This window comes from Zingiber officinale, chromosome 7A (assembly GCF_018446385.1).
Source record: "Zingiber officinale cultivar Zhangliang chromosome 7A, Zo_v1.1, whole genome shotgun sequence".
NCBI lineage: Eukaryota > Viridiplantae > Streptophyta > Magnoliopsida > Zingiberales > Zingiberaceae > Zingiber > Zingiber officinale.
Genome location: NC_055998.1, coordinates 8,682,224 through 8,705,139, shown reverse-complemented (window position 1 = coordinate 8,705,139; position 22,916 = coordinate 8,682,224). Strand labels below are relative to the sequence as shown.

At 37.6% G+C, this 22,916-nt stretch overlaps 1 protein-coding gene and 2 pseudogenes across 1 annotated transcript; 2 read left to right on the top strand and 1 right to left on the bottom strand.

Moving 5' to 3' along the window:
* The first annotated feature begins 3,565 nt into the window (after nucleotides 1-3,565).
* On the top strand, nucleotides 3,566-9,134 carry LOC121999181 (annotated as a pseudogene).
* Nucleotides 9,135-9,933: 799 nt separating this feature from the next.
* LOC122003338 lies at nucleotides 9,934-10,043 on the bottom strand (annotated as a pseudogene).
* Nucleotides 10,044-12,049: 2,006 nt separating this feature from the next.
* LOC122000919 (thioredoxin 1-like) lies at nucleotides 12,050-14,605 on the top strand. The gene is made up of 2 exons (XM_042555422.1): nucleotides 12,050-12,435; nucleotides 13,953-14,605. Exons 1-2 carry the CDS (start codon nucleotides 12,189-12,191, stop codon nucleotides 14,270-14,272), a joined length of 567 nt encoding a protein of 188 aa, XP_042411356.1. The 5' UTR covers nucleotides 12,050-12,188; the 3' UTR covers nucleotides 14,273-14,605.
* The last annotated feature ends 8,311 nt before the right edge of the window (nucleotides 14,606-22,916 follow it).

Sequence of the window (22,916 nt, the reverse complement as noted above, 5' to 3'; positions counted from 1 at the left end):
AGTAACCAACCTTTCGAGGTTTTCCGAATAGTCCTATCCACGGAACTTAGTACTAAATCTTTGTCTAACTGGTTAGGATTCGTTTAAGGGTAGCTTCGGTCAGTTCCACTTGGCCAAATGCACCAGATCGAAGCCATATCTTTCTAGACATGCGATGCCCAAGCTTCCCTAACGTACTATCATCCAAAAACTTCACCAGTACCATGAGTTAAGTTAAACTTGGTCTCTCTTTAACTAATCCTAATTACCCTGCCGGGTTAGTTTGTTTTGGGTTACCCTGTCGGGTAGGTTAGTTTTGGAGGTGCCAGCTATTCTGGAGTCTCCCCCTGAATTATTGGCCATTAATTTAGATTTTGGGTTTGTGTCGATTCTTTTTGTAGTTATAATCAACTTGGTGATAATCTAAATTTTGTTGAGTTTTGAATTTTGATTTTAATTTAGATTTATATTTTAGTTTTTGATCTGATTTATTCAAGTTTATATAATGTATTTTATCTTTAGGTATATAGAATTGATTAAGTCCTACTTGCGTGGTTAAACACGCTTTCGGGACCCAAGCTTGTTTAGTTGCTTTGTGTTGGGTTAATAATGATTTAAAGGTTTTGTTTGAGTTTGACTTATATCCAAGTCCGGTTTTATTATAGCATGCCTTTTGGTTATTTAGAATTAAATCTAAATTTTTAGATCTTGTTGTGAATTTTTCCAACAATTCTTTTAACTTATTAATTTCATTTTTTAATGATAAATTCTCCTCCTCAAGTGTTCGATCTTGAGTTGGATTCGAATTTTTTAATTGTTCCTTGAGGTTTTGATTTTCCTCAAGAAGCGATTTATTTTCATTTTCTAATTTAACTACTTTTTTATTTAAACACGAGATAATTCTAAAGAATTTACGATTTAAGTTTAGGTATACCTCTTCGGAACCTTCGGAAACGAGTGCGGACTCGTGGCTCGATTCGGGTTCGGACCCATCTTCCGATTCCTCTGATTCGTCTTCCGTTTCAGCTTCGCGAGCCATCAGCGCGAGGTGACTTTGGTGCTTTTGCCTTTCTCCTTCCGATTCGTCCGAGGAGGAATCGTCCCATGTTGCTTTGAGGGCTTTCTTCTTTGTTGACTTTGGTTTGTCAAGTTTCAATCTTGGGCATTCGTTCTTGTAGTGCCCCTTTTTGTTACATCCGAAACATGTGACATTTCTTGAGTCGGCTGGCGAACTGATCTTCTGAAGATCCTGTTTGCTGAAGCTTCTCTTTTTCCTGGTGAACATTTTCCATACAGGTGTTCTTCGTCTTCAGAGTCTTGATCGGAATCTTCTTCAGATTCGGGCTTGTTCTTCTTTTCTTTAGAGGAACCTGCAAATAAAGCTACACCTTTCTCGACCCCGGCGTTAGTTTGCTCATGAAGTTCTAATTCACAAAAGAGTTCATCCAATTTTAATTTAGATAAATTTTTTGAAATTTTGTAGGCATCTACGATTGATGCCCACAAATTGTTTCGCGGAAAGGCATTTAACGCGTACCTGATTAAGTCTCGGTTCTCCATTTGGTGGCCTATCGCGTGGAGACCGTTGAGGATATCTTTGACCCTCGCGTGGAGCTGACTTGCCGTTTCTCCTTCCTGCATTTTTATATTAAAAATTTTATTTAACAGCAAATCTCTTTTTGTTACCTTCGCGTCGCTTGTTCCTTCGTGCAGCTCGATTAGTTTATCCCAAAGCTCCTTAGCGTTTTGATGCGGTCCGACCCGGTTCAGTTCTTCTCGTGTTAGTCCGCAGTGTAGAGTATTGATGGCTTTGTTTTCAATTGATGCCTTTTTCTTTATATCATTTGTCCAGTCTTCAGGGTCTACTATGTTCCCGGAGTTGTCTACTGGAATTTTGTAAGCCCTTGTGACGCTCATCCATTGGTCGTAGTCTGTCTTCATGTAGACCTCCATTCTCCTCTTCCAGTACGAAAAGTCATCCCCGTTGAATAGGGGAGGACGTACTGTGCTGAAGCCTTCTTGTTGAGACATCTTATCCTGCACACACTAAATTAACTGGAAAAAAATCCCAAGACTTCGTCTTGGATTAGCAGTGCGGGAGAAATAGAAACTCTAAGTTGGTGTTGTACCAATTTAGATTTTAAATGCAACGAAAAAAAATCTTCCAAAAAGATAATAATATCAGTTTTGAATTGTTAAAAAAAATGATTTCACCCCCTGTCTGATTGGTGGTTGCACCAAATCAGAGCGGTACCGGCTCTGATACCACTTGTAAGACCGTTAGATTCGATAGAGGGGGGGTGAATATCGATTCGAAAATCTCGAGTTAAGACGCAGCGGAAAAGTAAAGAAGTAAAGAGATGAACACTGTTGATTTTTACTTCGTTCGGAGCCTGTGACGACTCCTACTCGAAGGCCCGTACTCCTTGAGTACTTTCGTTGGGCAATTCACTAGCAATTCAGATAATTACAATTTACGTACAAATATTGCTAATGAAAAGAAAGAAAACAAAGCTAACCGACAAACAATGAATTAAAAAGAGAGCCGGAGTGAGTCGTCGGAGCTTTGTGAACGTTGTTGGAGCGCAGAGCAGCAGAGTGATTGGACTCAGATATCTCAGAAGACTGATATGTTGAAGCTCCTGCTGGGGCTTCTTTTATATGCTGCTCCGGGCGCCTGGATCCCTTCCGGGCGCCTGGAGTGTGACGTAACACTCCCAACCAGCATGCTCCAAGTGTCAACGTCGTCCTGGGGATAAAATTTGCCTCCGGGCGCCTGGATCCCTTCCAGGCGCCCGGACTTCCGGGCGCCCGGACCCTCACTGTTCCCTACCTGCAAAACAGTGTTAGTCCGAGGCAAATAAACCCTGCAGCACAGTTTGTTAGCACATTTTTACAGATACGCTAAGTAATAAAAATTAGCATCAAGAGTATGACTTAGATTCCGTCTTTCCGAGACCGGAATCTAGTCACGATCTCGACTTAGATATCCGAAATGGATCTAAGCCGGATCGACGCCTAATGTCCCCTTCCCGGGAACGCGTCCTCACAGTCACTCCCCTCCAGTGACTTACCTCACTTACCTGCCAGACGTCCGGTCAGCCCGTCGACCCGTCTGGACTTCTCGCCAAGCGTCCGGTCAGCCCGTCGACCCGCTTGGACTTCTCGCCAGTTATCCGGTCAGCCCGTCGACCTAGCTGGACTTCTCGCCAAGCGTCCGGTCAGCCCGTCGACCCGCTTGGACTTCTCGCTAGCTATCCGGTCAGCCCGTCGACCTAGCTGGACTTTTCCTGCACACTTGATCAAAGTGTCAGACAACAACACAACTAACTTAACCTATTTGTCATTCATCAAAACCTGGGTTAGACCGTTAGTGCTACCCGCACCAACAGCTTATTCCTCGAAAGATTATCTTTTATCTCAGTTAAAGTATATATCTGATCTGTTTGAGCGTGCTCGTCTTACTGATAATAGGGTTGTTGATACTTCTATTGAGACTAATACTTGATATTTTCCATCTAATGACTCACCTTTGCAGGATCCTAATTTGTACAGAACTATTGTTGAAAGTTTAGTTTATCTCACCATGACTCGTCTAGATATTGCGTATGTTGTTCACGTGGTTAGTCAATTTGTCGCTACACCAACTACAGTTCATTGGGCTGTTGTTCTTTGTATTCTCAGGTATCTTCGGGGCACTCAATTTCAAAGCCTTTTATTTCCTTCTACTTCATCTCTTGAGCTGTGTGTATACTCTGATGCGGATTGGGCTGATGATCCTATGGATCGCAAATCTACCACTGGCTTCTGCATTTTTCTTGGTGATTCCCTCATTTCTTGGAAGAGTAAAAAATAAAATGTTATTTCTACATCTTCCACGGAAGCTTAGTATCGTGTCATGACCTCAACTACTTGTGAGATAGTTTGGTTGCGTTGGTTGCTTGCAGATATGGGTATCTCTCTTCATCAACCTACTCCGTTATATTGTGATAATCAAAGTGCTATTCAAATTATGCGCAATTCAGTTTTTCATGAACGGACGAAACATATTGAAATTGATTGTTACATTACTCGTCACTATCTTCAAATTAACACCATCACATTGTCTTTTGTTTCTTCAAAACTACAGATTGTTGATATGTTTACTAAAACTCATTTCGCTTCGCGCTTTCAATTTTTATCTTACAAACTCTCAATGCTTCTGGCTGTAACATCATGAGTTTGAATGGGATGTTAAATTATATAATTTATATTATATAATCTATTAGAATTATTTGTTTATAGCCTTGAGAACAATTTAATCTTTTATCTTTTCAGTTTAGGATTTAGATTTAGTCTTTTACCTTTTCAGCAAGCCCGACTCAAGGCATAGGTCATTAAAATCTATGGCTAAGACCCCAATATTATTGGGGCCCATTGATTAAATAATTAAGTAAAGATATTACAAAAATTAAATTGAGTCATTAATATTAATTAATGATAGCATACACTAATAAACATCATGTCAATCCATTAATGACATCTTATTAATTAATTCATTATTCTCATTTACACATTACACGTGTCCTTAATTCCTCATAATTACAATTAGCCAAGATTTTATTTTATTTAATCTTATTTCCTCGTATTTAGCCAAGATTTTATTCTATTTAATTATATATCTTATAAAACTAATAAACCCTTTCTTTCTTAATATCTCTAAAAAAAAATCCTAATTATTCTTTCACCAATTGCTGCATGCCTATTTCTTTTCTCCTCATTAATTTTGTATGTTTATATTCTCTCGCCGGTGTCTTTTTTCTTTTCTCATACGTTTATGTTCTCTCGTTGATACTCTCAGAGAACACCCTTCTTCTCCTTAGCTGATAATATTTCTTTCTCACTCTTTCTTTTTCTTTCTCAATAATAACATGAATCGGAGATTTTTTTTATCCATACAACGTAAAGTAAAATGCTTTATCGAAAAAATTAAAATTAAAATTAATAAAGTCTTATTTATGTTCAATGTCTCAAAAAGATTAAATAATTTAATCGTGTTAAAAAAAATCTAAATATTAACGAGAAAATTAAATTTTATATAAAAATAATATTTTATTTTTTTAAAACTAAATCAATTTTTTTAAAACCGATCATTCTCGATCCCAAATTCAAATGAAAAAGAATTGAGAAAAAAAAATTAAAATATATTAAAAGATTTTTTTAATTTATTTTTACCTAAGATCTCGGAGAATCTTGTGACGGTCCTATTTTTTAATTTATGGTTTAATTTTTTTTTAATAATTAATTATATAAAATCCTTATATTTTTTATTTTTCAATTAATTAATTTTAGATTCAATAACTTAATTTCTATAATTCGATCTCACCTGATCTTGCCTCCTCGAGGAGCCGTCGGCGCACGCTGCCTTCCACTTCGATGCTCCTGCCGGTGGCGCATCCATACCCTCAAGTGGGCCTTTGATAACGACCTTGGTCTTGCTTTCGTCACCGTCTATCAGCGCATTCTCCACCTACTTTATGTCGATATCTTCTCGCTGACGTCCGTCGCGAGTTTTCTCAGATCTACGACCCCAAGCGAACAACTTATGATGATTTCGACGATACCTTCCGCCAGCTTCAGAAGGAGGCCGAGGCCCGTGCCGAGGACATGCGCAGGTCCAAGCAGGTTGGTGGGGCCCCCGGAAAGAAGCAAACCCTTAGCGGTGCTGCCAGAGGATCTGGGAAACAACGGAATACCAGCAGTGGTGGTTCTGGGAAGGACGAGTCTCATGGCGATTCAGGAAGGGGCGTTCTTTAGCTAACGGTAGTTTGAAAGGGCAAGAGAATGAAAACACGGAGAATTCTCATGCCCTAAACATTTTTGTAAAGGGAGAAGAGAAAGGAGCCCCCCTGAAGTTGGGGCTTTTGATGTAAATAAGTTAAAGAAATTACGAGCCAAAGGTGGAAAGAAGACAGACACTAGCGGTGGTGGTACGGCCATAAAGGCTGAGCCAAAGAAGACTGTGAAGGAGAATAGGGTTTGGGATGATTCACCTTCCGAGTCAAAGCTGGATTTCACAGATCCCACAAATAGCCTAGCTCACATATTGATGCTGCAGCAGCAGATCAGGGAAAGAGCATGATGGATAAGGAGGAAACTGTAAGCAGTGATGAGGATGAGGAGGAAGTGGAGAATGAGAAAACTGGCACTTTAAAAAGGGCTGGTTTTCATCCATGATTCAGAGGTAAAATTCTTTGATCTCAATCTCTTTGTATTTTAGCTGGGGGATTCTTGGGTTTACTTAATTACCATTTTCTCTCAAGTTGTGGATTTCCTTATCTTGAGCTAGGCTATTTCACCTTATCTGTAGTCAGTTCTCTGATGAGCTTCACCTCTTTCCTTGATTAAACATTGACTTAGAAGTATTTAGCGTTTTCAAAAAATTATTGGGCTTGTCCAAGATCTACTACTAGTAATTTTTATGTGATTCCTTGGGGCATGATAAAATTTCTGAGTTGAATTCTATACTATTTAACTTGTTCTTCTACCAACATTTTAATTCTCCATACCAAACTGTTTGGGCGTATGAACCATTTTGATCTGCATATCTTGTTACAGAGAAGTCTTCCCTAGCTTCTTGAAATATCATTTTTAGTGAATCCAATAAATTAGCTTTTCTCAGGATGACAACCTTTATTTTCTGAGACCTTATAAACAGATTTCATAATGCTTTTGATGGTTTTTGAATCTTCACAGAAGAATTCCTTCCGGATGCAGGGTTGCTAACTTAAATGAGATCCTATATTGTGTTAGCTTATAGTTGAAGATTCCAGTCTGATTATTGACTAAAGATTAGTAGTACGTCATTCACTGGCAATTTAGTTTTTTCTGGTTCTTATTTTATATTTCTATTTCTGCTGCTGCACATCATCAATTGATGTATTTGTGGTCTATAATTATACTGAACTCCTCATCAATTGGATAATGTCTCAAAGGTAGCATATTGTTAATGGTGAAAATATTAGTTGGTAATTCCCCATGGAACTCAAAAACAATAACTCAATCATGTTTTGCAATATAGACTGATATTTGGTGATAAAAGAAAGTTTTAGAGGTCCTGGTTGACCAGTTCCTTGAAACCAAATAACCTTAACTACAAAACTGGATAATATCAGGGCACCATTGCAACTGTCAATTGTTTCATTTATTTATTTATTTATTTTATTTTCAGCATTTCTGGCAATGCTGTTTTAGAAAAATATGATTTGCAAACAGCATTGAAAGCCCTCAAAGATAGGCTGATGGCTAAAAATGTGGTATGTGTCTTGTCTTATATGTTTGGTTTTCCATAAAAATGGCATGACCTAGCATAATCAACTGGTTTACAGTCCACTAACTGCTTACTGTTGCCTTTCTTATGCCATCCTTGGCTGAGGAAATTGCTGAAAAGCTATGTGAATCAGTAGCAGCTAGTCTTGAAGGAAAAAAACTGGGCTCCTTTACAAGAGTTTCAACCACAGTCCACGTTTAGGGCTATAACTTGTCCATATCCTCTGCCGCAGGTTTAAGTTTACTGCAGAGGCATCTTTTGCAACCTAATAAAATATTGCATGATGGAATCACAGGCATCTATGGAAGAAGCTCTGCTTCGCATCTAACACCAAAAAGATCCATTGATATACTGCGAGATGTCCATGTCGCTAAGGAGCAAGGGAGGCCTTATGTTGTGGTTTTTGTTGGTGTCAATGGAGTTGGGAAATCTACCAATCTAGCTAAAGTGATCTTCTCCTAGTTTGCTTAATTTAACTGGCATTGGGATTCTTTTCTGAGGATATTTTTCTTCACAGGTTGCGTACTGGCTTTTGCAACATAACAGTAATGTCATGCTAGCAGCCTGTGATACATTTTGGTCAGGTGCTGTTGAACAACTTCGCACACATGCACGCAGACTCCAGGTGTGCAACTCTCAAGAGTTATGCTGATTTTTCATAATGTTGTCCATTTTTTTATGTATCAATTTCCAAATTCACTTATTTTATTAGTTGGTAGAAGTAGATTATGTAATGCTACAAATATTTACTCAGGCACTCTCAATAATACTTGAGATCATAGACCTATTATGTTTCCATTAATGTTATTTCAGTATTTGACCTTTGTTATTCTGATTGTTTGTTGAGCCTTAAATTTATATTCACTAGAAGCCCTGATTTCTGCTTAACATTGGTCAAATGCTGAAACTAGAATTGATTCTATAGACTTCGATGAGTGCTAGTTAGAATCTGGCATTTATTTGACTTGATAATAAAGCTTAACTGAATAACACTTTACTCAAGTAAACCAACATTAATCACAGATACCTATATTTGAGAAAGGCTATGAGAAAGATCCTGCACTCGTAGCAAAGGAAGCTATACAGGAGGCTAAACGCAACAGTTCTATGTCCATACAGCTGGTCGCGTGCAGGTTAGGCCTGACCGTTTAAAGACTTTTCTGTCGGCCAAACATTTGGAGAGATATCTATCCTTACTCTCTGATATACCAGGATAACGAACCACTGATGAGAGCCCTCTCCAAACTCATCAATCTCAACAGCCCTGACCTAGTTCTTTTTGTTGGGGAGGCTCTGGTTGGAAATGATGCTGTTGACCAATTAACAAAATTCAACCAGGTGTTTTTTTTTGTATATTATTCATAAATTTCTGACCGTTGCAAAAGCTTAGCGAAGGAAATGTAGAAATTCCATCTTTAAACACTTGGGTCCTCATATTTGCAGAAATTAGCTGATCTCTCGACAGTTCCTAATGCCAGGCTGATTGATGGTATCCTGCTCACCAAGTTTGATACTATCGATGATAAGGTAAGTTAACTGCAAAAGTTTACATAGATATTATCGCCTATGTTTACCTGGCTTTTGTAACGTGAATATTTCACCTGCAGGTCGGAGCAGCTCTTTCCATGGTTTATGTTTCTGGAGCTCCAGTGATGTTCGTTGGCTGTGGCCAGTCTTACACAGACCTGAAGAAGCTCGACGTGATGTCGATCGTCAAAACTCTTCTGAAATGAATGTAGTCTTTTGTTCTCCTCATCACTGTTTGCAACTTTCTTAAATTAATATCCCCGATGACTTCATTCTCGACTTGGGAAGCAAATGGATCATGAATGGTTCAATTCTGGTAGCTATTGGCATTTGTTCGTCTCTCTGACTTAGGACTCGCTTGAAATAAATCTTTGACGCCGTAGGAAAATGAATTTACTGTGCAATGATTTTAGCTAGGGATGTAAATGAACCAAGCCGCTTATGAACTATTCGAAACTCGATTCGATAAAAGTTTATTTGAGTTCATTTAATGACACTCGTTAAGATAAACAAATCAAGCTCAAGCTTCACAATATTCGGTTCGTTAGTTTGTGAACATGTTCGTTAAGTTTATAAATTAATTTTTAAATAATAAAAATAATATTTTTGATATTGAATTTATAGATTTAGCACTATATTTAGAAAGATATAGACAAGTATATTAAATTTATTTATTAGAATAAAATTATAAATTTTAATAAAAATATTATAATTTTCTCTAAATATATATTTTAGTTTTTATTGAATATTTAAATTTATAATTTATATTTATTAAATTTATTTAGTCTCGATAAAAGATCGAATAAGCTCTGAGCCATGAATATATTCGTTAAATAAAGCTCGAGCTCGATTCGATTATAAATAAGTTAAACTCAAATATTTAAGAGTTCGGCTCGGCTCGATTACACCTCTAATTTTAGCTCAACATTAAATGGGAAAAAAAGCTTCTAATAATGACAAATTAATTACTATAGAATCTGTGAATTATATATATACACACTAGTCATTGCACGTACGCTTAGTATATATAATATAATATATAAATATGTGTAAATTAGTACACTAGGTCCATAAATTGGACTTGGTAAAGGTGCACAAGGTTCATGTAATAGTACAACAAAAGGACGACGTAAGTTACTATAACAAATTCTCCCTCATATTATATAGATATTAAACTGATAAAAACATATACTACACTTGATCTTAATCAAATGGTCGAGAAAGGTATGCTTTTTAACGTCGTCGATCTAAAGTATTTATAGACGCTTCTTCGTTCACGTTATTGTTTATCTTAAGATGTTGGACTAAAGAAAACCGTGACAATGAATATATAGATTTGATACCCTACACACCCACGCTAAGCGACCAGCATGGGTGCCTCCGATCATAGGAAGTGCCTCATATACAGAAATGATATGTTGTCTGTCGCTTCATGAGCGACCGTGAGCAACACACATACGTGGCATTGACAGCTCGATTTCTTTGCAAAAACTTATTCCTTCTACTCTCTCTCCCCTTCCGCCTGCTATTCAAAACACCGGCGAAGGAATTTTCTCAAATGTAAATTTCCCTCACTCTTGCCTCTTCCTTCGTCGTCATCTTCCGTCGCAGCTCGCTCCTACCGGGCAACCAAAGCAAAGACGCTGCAAGTTAAGCACAACTTATATTCGCATACTTGTTCTTGAGCTGACTGGAAGCTCCCTAAACTACCACTGAACACATAGTCGACGTTGGTTTGCTTAGCACCTCTCTCCATTCTCTATCATAAGTCTTTCCACTGCATTGTCTATTTTTCAACTCTGTAAAATATTTTTTAGCTCTGATATATCCTACAACACACAAGCCATAGCTGCTTTCTTACCGGTTTTTGCTTGTATAATTTATAAGGAATTTGTCAAACATCAATTCTCACATTTCATAACCAATGATAATTTATTTCATTTTAAGTTGTAATTCCCAACCATGATCCTAATATATATTAGAAGGATTTATGTTACAACTTACAAAACCAACGCCTGCAGTCACTTGGACAGTTAGCTGTTACACGTTGTAGCAGCTACTTGTACAGTTAGCTACTACACATTGTAGCAGCTAAATGTCCACCAAGTAGCTGCTACAACGTGTAGCAGCTACTTGGTAAGTTGTTTCATTTTAAATTGTAATTTTCTCTATTCATAATATATACTATTTATACGTGATTCTAAATGATCTATTTAATTAATATAAGGAAAAAAATATGTTATTTTTTTTGGATGTCCTAGGTATTAAAATGTTAATTAATATAGCTGCTACAATGTTGTACCAACTACTTGAAATGTTAGTTGCTACAACGTTATAGCAGCTACTTCGAGGGTAGCTGCTACAACATTATAACAACTAGTTCGACACTCCAAACAACCTTTTCTTACTTTTTTTTTGTTATATAATTTTTTAAAAACATTGGCAATGTAATAGTTACCCTATTATAGCTAATACACATTGTAACAGTTACAACTTGTAGCAGCTATCCGACAGTAACTACTACATAATGTAGCAGCTACCCTATATAGTTGCTCAACGTTATAGCAGCTACCTTACATTAGCTACTACACGTTATAGCAGTTAACTTACACTAATTAATATGTGAGTGTGTGAATGTTAGTCTACACATCTTTACCATGTACACTCCTAGGCAACTCTCACAGGTCCGAGTGCCCGGAAGTCCATTGGGGCACCTTGATTCTCAAAAAGTGAATTGGAATGCACGAGAGTACTTACAAGTGTATCATGTCTCTCTCTCTCTATATATATGAAAATATTAGTCTGCACATCTTTACCCTGCACAATCCTCGACGCCTCTCACAAGTTCGGGTGCCTGGGAGTACTTCCGGGTGCTCGGACCGAACTTGCAAGGGGCGTACAGGAATAAATATACAGGGTAAGTGTGTATTTGATTTTGGCTTCCCTTCTTTTACGTATAAATATATTTTCTTTATTTTCAAAATGCTTTAAATCTCACTCGTTCGTTTTGGGCAATTTTATTTAAGAGCAATGATATGTTCAAGGAAAAAAATTCAAGAAAAAGCTCAAGGATAGATACATAAAGTCAGGGTCTACCATTTCATTTTTTTTAGGTCCCATCATTTTATGGGTCTATGCTTAAATTTTTTCTTAATTTTTTTTTTTTTTGAACATATCATTTTTCTTTATTTAAATTGGTCTTCTATGGCTCCCAAACCAACAGAAATAGAAACATTACGGTGCTCAATTGGCCTGCGTGCGGTGTACCTTTCACATTATTTTCGCCCGTTTCAGTCCACTGCATCTGTCCCTCTCACCCCACTGGCCACATCCACTCGCCGGCCTCAATCGATCTCGCGATCGCTCGTCCAATATGCTCTCCACCGTGGTCGATTCCACGGCGGTGCCACGCCTTCCGGTTCCGACGGCTAGGGCCGTGGTAATATCTCCGACTAGTTCTTTCATGGGGCCCCGATCGACGAGGCCCCTTTCCCATTTCAGCGGCCTGAGGATGTCGGCTCCACTTGCAATGGTCTTGCCCCCGAAGTTTCGGAAGGAGAGATCGAGGGATTCTCGCCTCGTAATAGTGGTTTGCGAGGCCTCGGAGGCGACAGCCGAGCGTAATGATTCATATTCTTGATTCATTTGACTTTTGTTAGATCCCTTTTTGTGCTGTGTTTGTGCTATTTGTTTGCGTTAGATTACTCGAAATGTGTAGATCGTTTACTTTCTTATTGTTTGGTGTTTAATTTGTTGGTCAATTGATCTTGGCGATTATTTTTAAAGATGGAATTATTCTTCACCGTATTGTTCGTGTGAATGTCTAGAAACCGTGAGACTATTGAGTATTGACCAAGATCAAAAGAACCTCTGATTCTGTTGTAGGAGATGCGATGCTTTTTTTTTCTGCGTCAATGAGAATCAATTTTATTGAGTTCCTACGATAACCTATTTCATGGTCTGATGGAGTGATATTCAGTATGTAAGACGTAGCAGCATCTGTGTTCCAAAATTTTAAGCTGTTTGCTCGGTGTAATAGAGTTTCTTCAGATATTTACAAATCTTGAATATCTTATTTCATGAAATTGGATTTTGTAAATTGCAAAATTTGAATAACGGGGTACTCAGATGTTTGCTTCTGATCCGTCTGAAGATTCTTCATCCAGCTAACCTAATACCAAGGTACAAAGTGGAATTCAATAAGCAACAATTTTCACCCTTGAATTTAATCTTAAGTTTACTTATCATCTTTGTAAGGAGTCAAATTCAGTGTATCATGAAACTTTGAATTCCTTGATTAGGAATCTATTAGTTGCCTTGTTTCATTTTGTTTACAATTGCTCCTCTCCTTTGCACAATTCCCTGAAACAACATATGGACAAATTAACAAGTCCTTGTGGTGTATGTATGATTAGTATCTTTACTTGGATGAATTAGTATGTATAACTTTCTTGGTGACTTGAGTCCAAGTCATCATTATTTTAGGCCTCAAATCTGTTGCTTGGGAGTAGAAAATTTCACTTAGAAACTGGTGCACGTATCATGAGGAAATTCCAAGTCATCAAAACTAATTATGAATGTGCAAATTTTAGAATGAAAAACATCTCACGCACAAAACTAACTCATAAAGTTGAGCATAATATAGCATGACTGGAATAGGCATCAGGAAATTCCAAAAGAGAATGATAGAAAAAGAATATGGAAGGAGTTTCATGGTTCAAGTTATTGTTAAGAAGAGTTCATCAACCATATAAACCCTATATTCTCCTAGCCTGACTATCTTTTGCCCCTTTTCATAAATGTACCAAGATTAGCATAAATGAAATGTAAGCTTAAACACAAACCAGAAGGAAAGGGACCCTTTGAGCAGCCACTTAGTTTAGAAAAATGTCATCAGGATCTTCAAAATTTAACCAATCGCCACTGCACGTTCCCCAGTTGAAGTTGCGTCACCATGCTTTTTACAATCTTATTTTTGACATAGCTTTAGTTTAGTATGTTTCTTATTCGGTTTGGTTCTCAAATGGTTATGAAGTTAACACTATCCATTATCATTAGAATTAAATTCAGCAACAATTTTAGTAATTTCAGGGTTTACTGTTTTGATGCTTAACAATTTTCGTATATTGTTCTGCAGTTCCAGTAGTTACCAACTCAACATGGCACTCTCTTGTCCTGGAGTCAGATATCCCAGTGCTTGTAGATTTTTGGGCCCCATGGTACGAACCTTGTCAGACGATTGAGCCACTCATTGTCAAATTGGCTAAGGAATATGAAGGAAAACTCAAGTGCTATAAGATGAACACTGATGAAAACCCCGACATAACAACACAATATGGTATTCGAAGCATTCCCACCATGCTACTCTTCAAAGATGGTGAGAAGAAAAATGCTGTAATTGGAGCTGTACCAGAAACTACACTTGTTTCACTGACGGAAAAGTTTATAAATAGTTAAGGTAGACGTTTTGTCTCAAGGAATTGGAGTTCGTTGGAGGGTAGTTCCTTAACCTTTGGTAGTCGAGGAAGTAAAAAGTTGTTTGGATCTGATGTGCTAGTGTATTGTGCATTTATCTTCGTGTGTATATGTTCACTCTGGATTTCTAGTTTGCATCTTTCATGCAGTAGGATGATGCGATGTTGATTGTTTTCTTCTGTTTCATCCCTTCATCTGATGTTTGAGCTACCACAATTGGTCCTTTGTTGATTATGGATGGTCCAATTTATGAAGCACAAATCAATCCGTATTCATTTTTAGTTGATGAGCCGGATTGATTTGCAGTTGCTCCCATTCTTTTTTTCTTTTTTTTTTTTATGTAATCTGGGCGGTCAGTTCATCCACTTAAATTCCCCAACAGCCATTTAAATAAGGGATGGTATTCTCTTTCTCCATCGGTGGAATTCTATAATACTAAAGGTTTCATCGTCGGTGGGGGGCCGATGCCACCCACCTCACCCCTGGATCCGCCCCTGAGTCTATCGTAATCCTGTTTATCATGTGTTAAACATTCGGGTTGATTTAGGAGCTTAATTCAACAGCGAGCTCTTAGTAAATTATGGTAAAATCTCACCATTCAAATATCTAAGAAATTAGATTTAGGTTCAGGAAAATTCTCTATTTTCAAATTAGCATTTTTGGGAAAATGAAATTTAAAATTAAAAAATAATAATTCTCAGTAAAATTTGACGCAATTGAAGAATAAAATTTAATTATTTTGTAGAGGAGACGTTTGGTTTTTATTTGATATTTTAAAAAAAGATACTTTAAATTATTTAAAAGTGTGGTGCATTCACACTTGCATGTGAATAAACACAACCCACACATGACATTACACGTTCTTAACCCCACAATTCGACTTTGCATTCATACTTGCAAGCCGTCAAACACGACCCACACATGACATCAAGAAAAGCTACAAAATCGATACGTGTGTGGATACCGAGCCTTGCATGGATGCGAGCCAAAGCCACAAGCAACCACTCCAATTGCAATCATCAAACAGCAAGCATGGTGAGCCTCGGATAGCAATCACAGTGAACTCCAAAATTCGGACAGCATCGGAGTCTCCGTTTCTTTTATGTTCAGTCAACATTACACCTTGAAAAGTACGGACAATACTTATCAAAACCAAATAGCAATAGCAAAGCATCTCGATCTATCGGATAGCAATCACAGTGGACTCCGAAATTCGGACAGCATTGGAGGCTCCGTTTCTTTTATGTTCAGTCAACATTACATCTTGGAAAGCACGGACAATACTTATCATAACCAAATAGCAATAGCAAAGCATCCCGTCATAGATCGTCGTCCCACTTTTAGCAAGTGGTCAGTTATCAACGGATTTGTCATGTCTTTACCGTGAGCCGTTTGCTGCGGACTAGATAGATCCTTATGGTAGATCTATGAATCCTTTGGGCTTTTTGGCAAAGCCCCAGCCATTAACGGATTTGACGTTGTCCTTACCGCGAGCCGTTTGCTGCGAACTAGATAGATCATTGTGGTGGATCTATTCACCCTCTTGGGCTTTTTGACAAAGCTCCAGCCATCAACGGATTTGACACTGTCTTTACCGCGAGCCGTTTGTTGCAGACTAAATAGATCAATTATGATGGATCTATTCACCTTCATCCTCTCCCATGCCTCATATGCAAAATCAAAAGATAAATACAAAGATATACAACAAAAATATAGCAAACCAATCTTCATGTGCCACCTATGTGAAATCTGGTCAATCCTCCCTTGTGCCACCGATTTAAACTTTGCTCCATCCATATCATAACTTGCATGCACACAAGCCATGAAGCTTCAAAACCACGTACAGTAGATGAGGCTTCTTCAAAAACACGGACATCAAAAACAGTGAGCTCCAAATTTCGGACAGCGAGCACAGTGAGCTCCAAAAAATAGCAACAACAGCATTGTGGTCTCCATTTCCTTCATGTACAGTCAACATGACACCTTCTACACCAACCAACAGCGACATTCAACATTCAAATGAAGAGCACTAAGGAGGTTGCAAGTCCACAAACCAATGGGTATTCAAGGCAGTGTATAAAAGAAGCTCGAGAAAGCGACAAAGAAAAAATGCTCGAACGGTAGTTGTACCTATTGGTTAGTCCTAGGAAAACGTACCGGTTCCACTGTATAAAAAATTTGTGTACAAGTATCGAACCTTTCCTTAAATAACCTATTGTGTTCTTTAGAAGTTAAATTAGGAATCGCAGACGGAACTTAACATCATTGATTCCAAATTTAACTTATCTGTTCTTAATGGTTTATTTAGATTTGAATCGCAAGCAAAACTTAACACTATTGATTCAAATCCACCTATGTTATTAATTCCATTAAATATTAATTTCCTAAATTGGCTTTCAGGACTGCATGGCGAGGCACATGGTCTTCTTGGATATGAGAGCAACCACCACCGCCTAGACAAAGTCTTTTAAGGAAAGCTAATATTTAATTTCCTTAAATAACTCTAGGTTAACCAAAAAGAACAATCGAATCACAAATTCGAAAACAAAGAAAACACAAACTCGAAAAACTAATTCGAAATACTAGATCTAATGCCTCTTGTGTTTGGAATTCTTACAAAAAGAAATAACTAGCATGATGCGGAAAATAATTACTAATTATACCTTCTCTTTGTAAATTAATGATCTCGAGATCTTCTACCGTATTCCTCGCCTTGCCTTGGACGTCGTGTGAGCGACGATCCTTCAAGATGAACACCACCCAAAAGCTTCCTTCCTCTTCCTCTAAAATTCGACCACCACTACCACCAAGGAAAAGAGAGCAAAGGGAGGGAGAAGAGAGAGGGTCGGCCACCAAGAGATCCTCCAAGCAAGAGAATAAGAGTTGTGTCTCATGAAGCCTCCTCACCCCTTCTTTTATATTAGTTGCCCAAGGCAAATAAGGGAAGAATTTTTACAAAAAATTTTAAAATTTATCTTCTTTTTTTTTCTTAAACCATGAGAATGGTTAAAAAAGGAAAGTTTTAAAATCTTTTAAACTTTCTTTTAAAACATGTTGCCTAATTCAAATAAGGAAAATTTTAACTTTTAAAATTTAAAATCTCTCTTTTAAAACTCGTAGTTTTCTACAAAGAGAAGATTTTAAAAATTCAAAACACCCCTCCTTGTTTGAATTATTGTGGTCGGCCCCTACTAGCTTAGTCACCAAGCAATAGGGTCGACCCCTATAGAAGAGGATGTGGTCGGCCATTGCTTGGTCACCAAGCAATGAACCGACCCCCTTCTTGGACACCAAGATGAGCTTATATTTGGATGGACTTGAGGCTTTAATGAGGCTACGATAGGGACCTAGAGGAGAAATTTGTTTTAGCCTTCCGATGAGCTTGAGTATCCCGTGTTCGCCCTGAACACACAACTCAAGTTCATCGATAATAACTCATTCCACTAGAGAGTTATTATCGCACTACCGCACCAATCCCAAATTATATTATGGGCTCCTTCTTATCATGAGTGTGTTAGTCTCCCTGTGTTTAAGATAACGAATGTTCACTAATTAAGTAAGTTACTGACAACTCACTTAATTAATATCTAGCTCCAAGAGTAATACCACTCAACTTCATTGTCATGTCGGACTAAGTCCACCTGCAGGGTTTAACATGGCAATCCTTATGAGCTCCTCTTGGGGGCATTCTCAACCTAGATAACTAGGACATAAATTCCTTCTATAACTAGCAACACACACTATAAGTAATATCATTTCCCAACTTATCGGGCATATTGATTTATCGAGCTAAACCTCACCCTTTGATAAGTCAAAGAAATAAATATTAAATATATGTGCTTGTTATTATATTAGAATTAAGAGCACACACTTCCATAATAACTAAGGTCTAGTTCTTTTACTAAGTCAGTACAAAAAAAACTTACCTATGTCCTACTCAATACACTTAGAGTGTACCAGTGTAATTTATTAATCAAGATAAACTAATATTTAATTACACTACGACTATTTCGATGGTTTGTTCCTTTCCATCTTAGTTGTGAGCAACTGTTTATAATTTATAAAGAACCGACAACATGATTTTCTGTGTGTGACACCACACACCATGTTGTCTACTATATAAATTAATTGAGCAGTTACATTTAACAAATAAATGTAGATATTGACCAATGTGATTCTTTTATTTCAAAAATAAATGTTTACAAAAGCTAGGCTTTTAGTATACACTCCAACATTACCAATTCAGAGCAACCCCGCTCTGATACCAATTGTTGGATCGAGAAGCGCTAGAGGGGGGGTGAATAGCGCTTGTGGCTTTCACTCGTTTCGGATTCGTAGAACTCGTTCAGAATAAAGTAGAGGAAAGATTAAAAGAAATAAGCACAAACACAGAAGACACTAGGAGTTACTTGGTTCGGAGCCTAGGGCAACTCCTACTCCAAGGCTCGCGATCGTTGATCGCTTACCGTGGGCAACAACTATATGGCGCAAAATGTTTACAAATATGTATTACAATAAGTGCAATAATAAAAATTTATACCGACGACAATAATCAGAATCTCGGAGCTTCGGGTCGCCGGGGACTTGCAACAGCACTTCAGGGCGTCTCTTATGCAGCAGGATGTAGAAAGGTCGCTTGGAATTGAATGTCTTGAGTGGTGCCTCGAGAGTCGAGAGCTTCTTTTATACACTGCTGGAGGCGCCTCCAAGCCTGTCCAAGGCGTCTCCAGGCCTCTCGAGTCGCCCGCGTGGATCTGCACAGAACTGGTCACAACTTATCTGGTTGAAGGCGCCTCCAACCTCAGGTCCAAGGCGCCTCCATCTTCATCCAAGGCGCCTCCAGCACTGCTTCGCAGCTAGCTCTAGCTTTGTACCCGAGGCGCCTCCAAGCTCCATGGAGGCGCCTCGTGTTGGAGTGTATACTGAAAGCCTAAGCTTTGTAAACATTCATTATGAATAAAGAATCACATTTGATCTAATTATCTACATTTGTTTGTAGTTGTTCATTTAATTTATATTGTAGATAACATAGTATGTGGTGTCACATACAGAAGATGATGTTATCAGTACCTTATAAATTATAAACAGTAGCTCACGACCAGAATGGAAAGGAACAAACCATTAGAAGGTCGTAGTGTAATTAGGTATTAGTTTATCTTGACTATATAATTACACTAGTATACTCAGAGTGTATTGAGTAGGACCATTCGAGGTCGTTCCTTTTATACTGACTTTATAAAGGAACAAAGACCTCAGTTATTATGGAAGTGTGTGCTCTTAATCCTAATATAATAACAAGCACATATATTTGATATTTATTTCTTTAATTTATCAATGGGTGAGATTTAGTTCGATGAATCAATAAACCCGATAAGTTGGGAAATGATATCACTTATAGTGTGTGTTGTTGATTATAGAAGGAAACTGTGTCCTAGAGATACTAGGTTGATAATGTCCCCAAGAGGAGCTCATAAGGATTGTCATGTTAAACCCTGCAGGTGGACTTAGTCCGACATGACGATAAGGTTGAGTGGTACTACTCTTGGACTAAGATATTAATTAAATGAGTTGTCAGTAACTCACTTAATTAGTGGACATTCGATATCTTAAACACAGGGAGACTAACACACTCATAATAAGAAGGAGCCCAAAAAATGTAATTTGGGATTGGTGCGGTAGTTCAATGATAGTTCTCTAGTGGAATGAATTATCGTTGATAAGATTAAGTTGTGTGTTCGGGGCGAACACGGGATGCTTAATTTTATCGGGAGACCAAAACCAATTCCTCCTCTCGGTCCCTATCGTAGCCTCTTATTTATAGAGTACTATACCCACCTATACCCACCTTCTATACCCACTCAAGGGGCCGGCCAAGCTAGCTTGGGAATCAAGCTAGGGCCGGCCTAGGTATATTAGCTTGAACCCAAGCTAGTAGGGCCGGCCAAATAAAATTAAAAAAGAAATTTAATTTTAATTTTTATTATTATGTGGAAGATATATTTTAAAGAGAATTAAAATTAAAATATCTCTCTTGTAAAAGATCTACAAAATATTAAAGAAAGAGATTAGATCTCTTTCCTTATTTGTAAATTGGAAGAGATGTTTTATTTTATCTTTAAAATTATTCACATGTTAATAAAATTAAAATTATAGATATTTCCTTTTATTAACCATGAAGAGATTTTAAAGAGAAATTTTATTTTTTAAAATTTCCGGAAACAAATTAGGAAGTTTTAATTGTTGATTAAAACTTGTCCTCTTTTGTATTCCAATGATGTGGCCGGCCATCACAAATTAATTGGGGAAATTTTATTTTATTTCTCTCAATTAAATCATGTCAAGGAAATTAAGGAAAATTTATTGTAATTAAATTTCCTAATTTACCTGGGCCAAGGAATATAAAAGAAGGGGTGAGGGTGCCTTCACAAGACACAACATCTATTATTCCTCTCCCTCTTTTGTTCCTTGGTGTGGCCGGCCAACCTCTCCATCTCTTCCTCTTGTGGTGGCTGAACCCTACCCTTCTATTGGAGCTCTTGTGGTGGCCGGATACTACTCGGAGAAGAAGAAGAAGAAGGAGAGAAAGCTAGCATCTCTTGGAGCTTGGTTAGTATTTTGGTTTTTCTCCTTGGTGAAGCTTTTCTTTTGTGGCCGAACCTTGCTTGGAGGAGAAGAAGGTGGTTGGTGGTTTCTCATCTTGGAAGATCGTTGCCCACACAACGTCCGAGGTTAGAAGAGGAATACGGTAGAAGATCAAGAGGTTTTTCTACAAGGTATAACTAGTAATTTCTATTTCCGCATCATGCTAGTTATTTATGGAAATAATACCAAATACAAGAGGCTTACGTTCTAGTATTTCGAATATGTTTTTCGAAGTTGTGTTCTTTTGTTTCTTTCTTTTCCTTGTGATTTGATTGTTCTCTTTGGTTAACCTAAAGTTATTTTAGGAAATTAAATATTAGCTTTCTATTAAAGGTTTTGTCTAGTCGGTGGTGGTTGCTCCCATATCCAAGAAGGCCATGTGCCTCGCCACGTCAGTACTGGGAACCTTTTATGGAAATTAATATTTAATGGAATTAATAACTTAAGGAGATCCAAGTCAAAACCTAAAAGAACAAATAGATTAAGTTTTGGATCAAACGTGTTAAGTTCCGCAGGAGATCCAAAATTTAATTTAAAAGAACACATGGTAGCTAGGAAAAGGTTCAGACCTTTGTACAAAATTTTTGTACAGTGGAACCTATAGGCTTTCCGAGTAGCAACCAACAATTGGTATCAGAGCTAGGGTTTTGCCTCTGTGTATTTGGTATTTAGTTTAATTATGCACATGTCATACATAATTTAGGCAGGATAATAGTAGGATGTGCTAACTTTGTGGATGCAGGATCCAACTATTATGGCTTTTAGTTATTATGTGTGTGATTAGACCCTTGGACATGTCAAGGGCATTTAATGTGTGTGCATGATTGTATTAAAATACAGCAGGAGCTGTATTTAGTTTTTATTAGGATTTTATTTTTTTGATCTAGATACATGTACATTCCTTTTATGGAATATAGGATCAAAAATGTAAAATTCTATTAATGTCGCGGATCGAATCTTGCAAAGTGTGGAACCTTCTAAGGACCAGAGGCGCAGCGGAACTAGGAGCAAGATGGATGCGACAGCTAGACCCGGTGGCCAAATATGGCAGCAGCTTGGGATGACAACACACGGAGGACAATTAGAGATAAAAGCCATAATAGTTGAAAATTAAATTTTCTATTTATTGCTTTTATATTGTGCTGTGTGTGCATGTTAGTTTACAAGTTTAGTAGGCTAGCATAGTTAAAATTCCTCATTTATAAATAACTAAGTGGGAGAGGGATTTTTAAATAAATCTCATGGTCTCCATTACTGGTTTGTAAGTGATGCAAACAAGCTTGCGCGTTGGCTCTGAGTGCCTTCCTCCATAACGGATGAGCTTGTTTGTGGATCACTAGAACAAACTTCCATTTTTGGATGACTATAGGAAATTAATTAAGAGCGTGTGATCTTCCCCAACGGAAGGAGCATAATCTTATTAATGGACTTAGTGTCAAGTAATGGTATACACTTAGACACATCTAATAGTATCCTCCCAACGGAGTCTATTATATGTGTGACCAAATGATACCAACTATTATTTTTATTTGTCAAAAAGTTAGGTTGACAAGATAATAAAATTAATGGGTTAAAACCCTCCTTTTACAAATGTTGAATTTGTATACGTCCACACTAACGTGGCATACAAAATTCACGGTGTTATGAGGTGTTGGTTAATTTAAAATAGTATTGTTTGAGGAATCAATATTATTCTAAATTTAGAGTTCGACCAAAAGTTATTTGTGATTCTTAGGATGTCTTTCAACCCATTGTCCATCATACTTCAATAGACTTACTGGACCAAACTACATAGATTGGAAAAGAAACACGGACATTGTTCTTCTTGAAAGCTATAAATATGTCTTGATCGGTGTCCCGATGCACCCTCTTGGTGAATCTACCCAAGAGGAGATTGAATATCATAGGAAATGGGTAAGCGGATGAGATGGCGCGGTGTTACATTTGGCTTCAATGTCAAATGTATTGCAACATCGACATCAAG

What these genes read in the sequence shown, in the direction of transcription:
- LOC122000919 (XM_042555422.1), top strand. Translation starts at nt 12,189, where the DNA reads ATGCTCTCCACCGTGGTCGATTCCACGGCGGTGCCACGCCTTCCGGTT. An exon ending in CTCGGAGGCGACAGCCGAGC is followed by an intron (nt 12,436 to 13,952) that starts GTAATGATTCAT and finishes ATTGTTCTGCAG; the next exon opens with TTCCAGTAGTTACCAACTCA.